This window comes from Alligator sinensis, unplaced genomic scaffold (genome assembly GCF_000455745.1).
Source record: "Alligator sinensis unplaced genomic scaffold, ASM45574v1 scaffold138_1, whole genome shotgun sequence".
Classification (NCBI taxonomy): domain Eukaryota; kingdom Metazoa; phylum Chordata; order Crocodylia; family Alligatoridae; genus Alligator; species Alligator sinensis.
The window spans coordinates 2367185-2377891 of NW_005841862.1; the positions used below are offsets into that span (position 1 = coordinate 2367185).

Consider the following 10707-nt stretch of genomic DNA (forward strand, 5'->3'; position numbering starts at 1 on the left):
AAGCAATGCACTCTGCTTTGTTTTGCCTGAGAAAAGCCATGGGGAGATACTACTTTTGCTGGTACTGAACAGGGGGTAGCTTTGTTCCCTCAGTCACCTGTGTCTGACCCTAGTACCAGCTTCTTTACTAAGGAATTTGGAAAACACAAATGCAATAGTTACCTTGAAATACCAAAATATTACTTTTATACTTCAGAGTGAAAAATTGAGCTATTCCAGATTTGAAACAGTGAGAAACATGTTGAGGTCGATTTCATGTCCCATGCCACTCAGAAAGGAGAAATAACAGTATTACCACTCTCCTTACAGCATCTGAAAGGCCTGTGTATATATGGTTAACCATCTCACATGTTTGGCCCCGGCAACTGGCTGGACTTTGAGTGATGCCATAGCCCTTCACATGTGGATAGCACAGAGTGATGCAAAGTCCCCCAGTCAAGTTAATTCTGGGCCCAATCCCCACATGATACCATGGCCTCTTTCTTTACAGCATATAGTACAGGACATGTACATGGATCATATACAAGGTATAATGTGCAATACAGCTTCTCTCTAGCCATTCGTCTTCAGAAGACTAGCTCAACAGCATCAGTTTTAAAAAGTGCAAGGATTTATTGGTGTTTTCAGTTTTTCCTCAGAGTGACCTTTTTCGTTTGCCTTCACATCTCCTTTCCTTGCCCACCTGCTCTGCCACCTCCACAACCAACTAGATGCTTGTCTCTCCATGTCCAGCCTCCAAGGCTTCTCCACCAGTTTTTCTTCTTTACAGTGAAAACAATAAATACTGTAAACTCTTGATTTCAGCAGGCCCCTCCCCAGGAGGTTTCTCCCCTGGTTTCAATATTACTGAAAGACATTTAGGGATTATTTCTTTTGCTGTTCTTACTCAGTGAATGTATGACCTCAACAGGCCACTAACTGCTGCAGGCCTCACAGCTGGCCTTCATCCTTCAACCTGGAGTCCTGTGTCCTTATTTTCTTATTCTCCTCCTACTCTGCGATGAACAAGGGCCACAATGGTTTTGCAGCTGACCTCCCAAGAGCTTCTCTGGTGTGCTTTGGCTGTTTCCACTGAAGCCATGTTGGCTGGTGTTGCTACTGGATCCTTTCATGAGGTCAGGACATCACCATGTCCCAGCGTTGACTCATAGCCATGCTCTCACAGGGGTTGATGACAAGCTCTTGGGTGCCCTCATTCGTGTCGCCCACCATTTCAGTATCCAAGCAGAAACGTGTGGCCACATGCTCAATGTGAGAACTCGCTTTACTCCAACGCTGTGCAGGGAGACAGGAGAAAAGGAATATAAGATAGGGCTGCTGGGATAGTGGTAGTAATATCCATTATCCATTATCTTCATTAGCATAATAGCACTTTAGATACACTGCTGACTCAAACCATCCTGGAGCAAATTCTGTGGTGGAAGTCTTTTAAAGAAACTCATAATCAGCTCTCTTTAGCTTCATCCTCAGAGATCCTGCATACCCACATCTCCTATTAAGAGCCACCAGTGCTCAGCTTCTCTCTTGTTCAGGGACATATACATTAGGATATGTTAATACAGGGTTTCTCCTCATAGATCACTGTCACCCAACTCATTAAATGTTGCAAAATATTACCATCTAAGGGACAATTGGTAGTTGGTTTTGGTTTGAAACAAATTGTTGGTTCCAATTTAGTCTCTAGTAGATAAGTGTCCACATCACAGTGGCATTAATAAACATGTTCATCAGCCAGGGCTGAATGGACCATACGGACCACAATAACCCTAGAGACTGTGATTCTCGGACAGAATCAGAACACCTTAATAGGACAATGAAAAGGGAGGTTACACTGCCATTGCTGATGCTGTATCTGTCCTAAAGATAAACAAGGAATGTCAACCTCCATAGCTAACATGGAGAAAAGGAGACTCACCTGTTTGCCATCACCTTCCTTGCAAGGAGATAGTACCACCTGGGAGCCTGGGAAAAGGGTGTGCACAGATAAGCACAGCTGCTGCTGACGGACCTGATGGTTGTATGTGTATATCCATTCCTGCAAGGAGGGAAATAAGAAACCAGGACAAAAATCAATTTCAGCCAATCCCAATCAGTCTTTCTCAGGTGAAAAATTAATAATTTGGTCCAAATCTAGCTCCCTTTGAAATCAAGAGCAATGGTCTCAAGTTGCAGCAAGTGCAGTTTAGGTTATATACAAGGAAAAACTTTAAAGCACTGGAACAGGTTACCCAGAGAAGTTGTGGAATCTCCATCTTTGAAGGTTTTTAAGACCCAGGTAGACAAAGCTTTGGCTGGGATGATCTAGTTGGGGATGGTGCTTTGAGCTGCTTTGAACAGAGGGGGAGACTAGATGACCTCCTGAGGTCCCTTTCAAACCTAATTTTCTATGATTCTAAGAGCAAAAAATCTCGTGAGTGGGTGCAAGCATGGGCTCTTGGGGGATCTCGGGGTACATCAGTGCCAAGGAATGTATGATAGAATGGAGACACACATGCCTAAACCAAAAAGAGAATCTCTGTCCCTATACAAGCTGCTGGGAAAAGTACTATGAAAGATCCTACAAGGGGAGTGGTTGAGGGGGAGAGGTGATAATGATAAAGATGCTCCATTCACCCCATCAGGGAAGGGGAGACAAAAATGGTACTGGTGAGGGATGACGTGATGAATGGCAGACTTTGTGCCAATCAGAGTTCTGATTCTGCCCTAGATGCTTGATGCTGCTGCATAGTATGTTAAACATGGTAACTCTGTCACTGTGCTGTGACAGCTACTTTTCCAACTGTCTGATCAATATTGCCTCATTGTACCCTCTTGTCCCATCAACTCCCCCCGCAACTTCTTGTGCTGACCTATTGTCTTGCACCTTATAGTTACATTTAAAAACTTTCTGTACTGTCTCCTTGTTCTGTGTTTGTACAGAGTCTAGTATAATGGGTCTATGACTAGTTCTGCTGGACTCTACTGGAATACAAATAAAAGGGCATGATATTTAATTGTCTGCACCCTAATTCTGCTGCCCACCCCACACAGGAGTAACTCTCATGGACTTCCAGTAACAGAGTATCTAATTCTAGTTCTGACCAAGCCACCAGGCCTTGCTTCAGACCTACATGCCAGTTGTGTCCCTTCATCAACACAGACTGCATCATCACTGGACCGAGCAACCCCCGAATATGCAGGGTTTGTTCACATACCCCTCCATCAATATTATACACACTATCACCTGCTTCCAATGCACCTCTGATGTCTACATGGACCACACAGGACAATCCCTGCATAAATGAATAAATGGACACTGATTTGATACTAATTTCAGAAACACACACAAGTCTGTGACAGAACACTTTAACCTCCTTGGACATTGCATCACTGGCCTCAGAATAGCCATCCTTAAAAAACAAAACTTCAGGACCCAACATGAATGCAAAACTGTGGAACCAGAAATCATCTACAGACTGGATTGTATTAACCAAGGTTATAGAATCACAGGGTGTTTATACACATGCTCCAGGAGTGGAGGACACTTTAATTAGAACAGCTCTGAGAGCTGCTCTAACTAAAGCATCCAGACCATCAGGTGCATCAGCATCCCCGTGCTGAAAAAATGGTGGCAGGAGGGCTTTAACTAAAGCTTGTTGAATGAACTTTAGTTAAAGTGCCCTAGATGCCATTTTTCAGTGCTGGGATGCTGATACACATAATGCTGGAGCATGGTAATTACCACACTCCAGCAGACAATTAATCAAGTTGCTCCTATGCACTGTAATTATAGCATGTCAGAGCAACCTCACTGCATGTATCTAGGCACCCTTAGAGAAGTAGGGCTGGAAGAGGACTCCACAGGTCATCTTGGTCCAACCCCCTGAGGCAGGATCATCCCTATCCTAACCATCCTATATAGTCCAGCAGGGATAGTGTATTTTTATCCTATTACAATATGGACTAGTTGTTAACACCAATGCCTCTTTATCTTAACTGCCTTGATTATCTCTATTGATCTAATGGGCGCTCTTTTTACCACTCTTACTAGGGTCCCCTTGCTCTGATCTTCTTCCCTTATAATGGGAGAGGAAAGAATTTGCATCTGATGAAGTAGGTTGTTGCCTATGAAAGCTCATGCTTCTCTGCACCAGTTAATCTCTAAAGGTGCCACCTTGCCCTACCTTCTGCCTGACTTCAGACTAACATGGCTGATCACCTCTGGGCTCATTTAGGCTAGGGACAGACATTCAAAAAGCCTAAGCCTGAATTGATTCAGTCTTTGCAGGTTAGTGTAACGTGGCTAGGCTAAATCAGTTTGTAACTCAGACAGACATTCCAGAAATGCAGGGACATTTGTCTCTTGTTACATGTTCCACATGAATACATCCTGAAATTGCCAGTGTGCTGGCAAAGTTGTGAAGGTGCCTTGCGTATATCCAGGGACACAAATCCAAGCCTGCTCTAGACTCATGTTGAAGGCTGCCCTCAGTCAACCCAGCTGTAGATGGGGAATATGTCATTCAGGCTGGGGAGCTGAGAGCAGTCAGACATGATGTTAGTCACATCACTCCCTTGTATGCTGTTCGCAATAGAAACCACTGTGTCTTAATCATGAGAGCCCAACGGGTGAATCTGACTTTAGCTTCAGATCTTAAAATTGTCTACTTGGGAATGCCTCAGTTCCACACAAGTGGACTAAGTAGGGCCTGCTTAGCCCTGGTGCAAAGTCATGCGCCATTCTGAAACATAATTTGACAGAGGAACTGGATGGGGTGTTCTCTGGTTGCAACTTTGTCCTAGCCTTAAACTTCTGATTTAAAAAAAAAATGGAGAGAAGAAAGATGGGAGAGTGGAAATCAGCAGCATCTGGGAAGCAGCTTGCTGATGGGGGCGTTAGAAGGTACATAGTGGTAATAGGGGCTGGTTGCTAAACAGCAGAGTAGAGTCATCACCAGCCAGGGAGAGGAGTCGCAGGGAGCTGAAGGATGTGTGAGGACTGGAGAAACAGCAGTAGTGGGGAGCCAGCGGGTGGGGGAGTGATAACAGTGTGACAGAGTCAGCAGTGTCAAGCAAGGGCTGGGCTTGTGAAAAAGAATTTGGAGGCAGCTGTATGAAAGGCGGAAGAAGGAGCTGTGTCTGTCTACAGGCTACATAGTATATAGAGAGACAACAGTACACAAGTGCATGGGTCAATGCAGAATGGGCTCACACTTGGAGGAGTGGCTGGTTCTGGAAAGACAAAGAATTGCAAACAGCTATAGAAAGAACTGCAAACAGCTGCATCACTTTGTTAGCACAATACTAGATGGCCAGCAGTCCTATTCCCTTTGATTTCAAATTAGGCAGCAAAGGATGTTTTATTCCTAAGAATATGAATTACATTTGATCTAGATTTTTTGAGACCTGAAAAGGAAAATGTCCCTGGTCCAAAAGCTCCAAGATGTTATACCCTGGGCACCCGAGGACTTGCACCTTCTCCCAGGAATCAAACAGCCTGCCCAAAGTGTTGTCATAAAGAACTGTCCACGCTTTCAACACAAGCAATAAACACTCATTTTTGGGGGCATACTTTGTCCCCAGAGGGCCTTTTGGCAATGATTTCTTCTTTGTCAGATGATGCAGTGCAGCATTCACCTGATCCTCCAGCTACTGATTTCCAAATGTCCCAGTCACATGTGCTGTCAGTTGCTGTGCAAGTTGCCAGCCTGGGAAATCATTTGCCAAATTAGTCCTGCATCTGTCAAGAATTGAGCCCTATGGGGCCAACTCTAACACCTGTTCTTGGCGCCTGTACCACCCACAGCCTGCTTTGAAAAAGCTACTTTACATTTTTAACCAATTTTTCTTCTTTCAGCTAACAGTGGCCATGTGCCAAAACTGTGACTCAAATTTGGCAAAGTTAATTTTGCAACTTAGGCTCATTGCTATGGGCTCCATCTAGATACTTGTAGACTATAATCTTGCTATAAAAGTAGCTATCTTGGCTTCAGTAGGGCAGCTCATGGAATAATGTACCATTCCAGATATTTTCACCTTTTTCCATAGCAGGACACTTTTATATACTTGCCTTCCTTCTTGTGAAACCTTCCTACTTATAGCAAAATGGGAAGGGTAGGATAATAGCAAGCCCAGTGGTGGCTGTTAGTATTAGGTTGATATATCCTCATCTACAACTCAGTGAAAGGTGGTGAAATGACCTTATATATGTAAGATGATATATCAAGCCCCAGCATGTGGAAGTGACCAGCTTGAAACTGTGTAGGTGAAGGAGGAGGGCAAGGTAATCAGTAAGCTGCAGTTCAAAAGTTATCATAGCTAGAACTGATCATATAATTGGAATTTTGTGGGAAATCGAAATGGCTTTTTCTGACAGGAAATTGTTTCAACAAATAAGTCACTGGCCTCTCTCAATCAGAACAAGGTCTCAGAGCTGAATTTCCTATGCTGTAGGTGAGTGCTCTAACAACTGAGCTACTGGGTCTTCTAAGATGAGGTGCTCTCTCATTCATTCAGAATTTTGCAAGACCTTTTTTTCACCCCACTGCAGAAGAAAACTACATTTGGAAACCTTGAATTTTTCATCAGAGAGTTCTTGTTTTCCAAGATGCCTCAGGGCAGGGATTGGGGATTTCCACATCCCAGTTGGGTACCCTGACCCCTGAGCTATAGAGTCAGTCACACACCCATAGAGAAGCACTGTTTGATTGCTCATGTGTAATAGCACTTCTCCACAAAGACAGCTTGAGGATGCAGGTCTCTAGCTGTGGGTTAGCAGCTTTCCAAAGATGTGGGACGATCAGGTTCAAGCCTCTACTCTGTCTGAATCAGAGTCACTGAGCTATTGCTTTCTTCTCTCCCCTCTTCCTGACCCTGACAAACCTTCCTGAGATGATCTTTCATTGACGTTGCCATCTCAGTTAAATTACTTTTTGCAACAGAAAAAAATATGTTGAAAATGTCTCCATTGTCAGCTCTCCCAACAATGCTTCCTTTTCACCCCTCTTTGGAACCCTGAGAAAAAGGTGCAAAAGGAGAAGAAATCTAAAGTTACCTCAACATTTTGAAACTGCAAAAGCTTTAGTTTAAGATTTAGGCAAATACCACTAGGATTTTTATTTTATCCTATCTAACTCCATTTGGGCCAGTCCAGATAAGCAGAGCTTCTTGTTCTCCACAACAAGCTGCAGATCCTGAGATACTCATCACATGGTCTTAATGGATCACACCAGAGCTGGCCTTAGGGAAAATGGCACCCTGGGCAAACTTGTATTTTGGTGCCTTCCCCTCCCCCCAGGTCAGTGGTGTTGCTGCCAGCAGAGGCAAGCAGGCAAGGGCATGAGGCACAGTCCAGCAGGGAGGAGGAGCGGCATGGTGCGCCAGGCAGGCATCGCTGCTGCCGCCACCCATATTACCTGGCCTGGAACATCCTGAGCAGTGGCTGGAGGCTGGGGGTGGGCTGGGCATCACACCTGCCTGGGGCAGGGATCGGCAGGCAGGGTAGGGCACTACTGTGAGCATGAGTTGCTCACATGTGTGTGTTGGGTAAATGTGATCTCTTTTTATTAGACCAACTATTTTCCAACTATTTATTAAATAGTTGGAAAAATTGTTCTTTACAAGCTTCCAGGCACAAACACCCTTCTTCAGGCATAGGGAGAGTCTGCTGGTATTTGCGTACTCTCTTGGGTGGAATAGAAACTTAAGCCAATATGCAAAATGCAGGTCTGTGAAAATGCAAATGCATGGCAAGTTAGATCAAAGGGGATGGGAGTTAATGGGTCTGAGACAGATGTGGGGGGAGGGAGTGGCACCCTGACCACAGTGCCCTAGGTGGTCACCCACATCATCCACCCCTATGGTCCACTCTGGATTATGCCACGGCTGCAGGAGTAGTGTGGAATATAAACTTCAGATCTCACATGACCCAGGGTAGGAGATGAAGAGAATCTCTGAGCCAGGGAAGCCCCCAAAGAACATACACAGCTTAAAGGGAGCAGGCTGGACAGAAAATGCCACCAGCCATGCTGAAAGCCGGCAAGGCATGATATGGTCCTAAACAACGCAGATCTAATGTTCTGGCTTCTCAAAGACAAACCAGCCTCTTCTTACGTGGGTGTATTGTGTGTGTTGGTATTGGGGGTGAGGATTTGGGTCTGAGAGGTGGGACCGGATGAAGCAGAGAGATTCACAAGAGCAGCAACCTGCCCCAGGTGCTAAATGCTCTCCTCAGAGATCCCAGCTATGCTAACTCCATCTGAGGCCTGAGACTATTTTTCAAAGCTTCAACATCATTCAAAGAGGCATCTGTCACTGCTAGTCAGCATCCTTATGAATTAAAGAAATTATGCTAAAATATCACCTTCGGCTTAGTTGAGACTGGCTGGCATATAAAAAGAAACCCTTTCAGCCAATCAGAGAGCAGCCAGATGGTAGTCCCTTCTAACGTGGGTATCCTGTGGAGGTTCTGCCATTGAGGTATGAGGGGGAAGCTGAGCCTTAAAGCTGGAGAAGTAATGAGGTAAAGAATGCTTAGAGCAAAATTCTCTTGAAGAAGCCTGGGGTGACCTCAGATCATCACCATCCTCCTCAGTAATACTGCTCAACAGCATCTTCCACCGATGGATGTCAAAGTGCTTCACCATTATTACTTGATTAGTCCTCTTCAAGCACCTGTGAGAGGTATTATTATCTCTATCTTAGAGATGGCAAAAGCAAAGCACAGAGAGGTGAAGAGTCCTAACCATTGTCATGCATGTCTTCAATGTCAGAGAGAAGTTGTCCGCTCTGTTAGGTCATACTGCCCACCACGCAGCAAGCAACTCCTGCGTTTTCCTTCTTTCTGTCTCTCTTTCTGCACTCTGGAAACCCTACATGACCAGCTGGGTGGGCAATAATATGCTTAATCCTTTGCATATGACCCTTGACCAAGCATACATAAGGCCATGTCTTTTTCAGTGGCCCGGGAATGCCAAGAGCCTCATTGGGGCTATTGGAAAGTATTGCTATACCTGCTGATGAAGTTCTTCTTTTTGTGTTCTGTCTGAGATTGTTGATGACAGGTACTTAGCAGAATTTGCAGATTCACTAGAATCTGACAGGGCCACAACGTGAGTGCTTCTACTGTGGCTGTTATGTCAGTATGGCTGATACAGTGAAATGGGGTCAAGGGACAGTGATATTTCTGTTTCCTTTCCAGACTTGCTATTAGGTCACCAATTCTGCCATATAAAACACAGAACCACAGCATGTATTTTCTGCAGGTAGCCACTACTTTAGTAACACTTCTTATCTCCAGGCCCTGATGCTAGGCTTTATTGAATCATCATTTCTGAGACTGGTTCACCAGAAACAGAAGCTGGTCTATAAGGTCCCAAGTGAACTAACCTGTAGTAAGGGGCATGATACAGTGCCCTGCACTACCCCTGTGACGCATCCAAGTTAGGGCCACATCTAGAGAATTGCTAGAAGCAGGAGAAAAAATGGTGGGACAGGGAGGATCCTCTGCTTTTCAAAACTGCAATAAAAAGTTTGAGCACCCTCCAACAATACTCTAACACAGACTATGGTATTCAAGGTGCCCTTGCGCCTCCTATCTCCTTAGGAAGAGGCACATCTCAGAGTTGGGTGCCACTGCGTTATAGCAGGATTAAGGGAAGGTCCTTGGGATTGGGGTCCAGTAGCTGGGGAAGGTTCATCATAGCAACGAGTCTCTGGAAAATTGTGGGTCCAGTCAAGAGAGGCTGGATTCAATTAAAATGCAGTCCATTGGAGATGACTGACAGAGGAAGAAGGAGGAACGACATGTAGGAAGAATATGTCCAGGAAGCAAAGTGAGGACTGAGGAGGTAAAGGTGATAGAGGAAAAGGGTGATTTTCAACAGACCCTGCAAGGATCCTAAGTTACTGTAGTTCTATTCCACCCCTGGGGGGATTCCAGTAGACTGTGAACTAAGGGGCAAAGCTACCACATCACAGTGTCCTGCTATAGTTCTCTTGTGTTAGAACAATGATACAGCAGTACAATGTGGCAGCAGCAATTTATCCCTTCAGACATCTGGAGGTACAGATGGCAAGATATGGGGAAAGGCAACAGAGGTTACAGCCTTTCCACTTATTCCCTTTATCTGTAGGAGAGTGGCCACTTCTGTCTCCCTGTACAAAGTCATTTGTGGCTGCTGCTAATGTGCTGAAGTGCATCCACACCAAAGAGGCTTCTGATTTTTGTTCTAAAGCATGTCAGGCTTCCCAGAACTGCTAATGATTAATGGGTTTATTAAATGAAACCTAGAGTCACAAATCTATTCCAAAGAGGTTACTGCACAGCCTAGTATCAACTGAAGCTCCAGTATCAGAGAAAACCAATACACAAGCCAACTAGTGACGTCTTCATTAGAAGCACCCGGGCAAAATTACGATCAATTATTTACACTCAAATGCATTTCTCTTGTGAAAAGCTAAATCAATCAATTCTTTTAATAAATGAGACATAACAAGACGGGGGGAAAAAAACTTAGCTTCTGGCCATATTTACTGCAGATACAGAACACACAGCCTCTTGGGAAGCACTGTCCACACAGCCCTGTCTCCACAGCTGACGCAAGGGCTGGCACTAGCAGACTGGTCCAGGGAGCTACACATTATTAAGGGGCTGGCAACCTCAAAGCCCGCAAGCCCTTTCAGTGAGGGAGGGACTGCGTTTGGGGTTAGGCATGGAGCGACTCTTTC

General features: G+C 44.9%; 1 protein-coding gene across 2 annotated transcripts in view; it reads right to left on the bottom strand.

Annotated features, from left to right (window-relative positions):
• Nucleotides 1-512: 512 nt before the first annotated feature.
• GALNT14 (polypeptide N-acetylgalactosaminyltransferase 14) overlaps nucleotides 513-10707 on the bottom strand; it is a 137361-nt gene continuing 127166 nt past the window's right edge. For both annotated transcript variants that reach the window (XM_006016548.2, XM_025216049.1), the window contains 2 exons: nucleotides 1916-2035; nucleotides 513-1275 (listed from right to left, as the gene is read on the bottom strand). In XM_006016548.2, the coding sequence (XP_006016610.1) occupies nucleotides 1117-1275; nucleotides 1916-2035 (279 nt within the window). In that variant the 3' untranslated portion in view covers nucleotides 513-1116. The remainder of the gene's footprint in view (nucleotides 1276-1915; nucleotides 2036-10707) is intronic.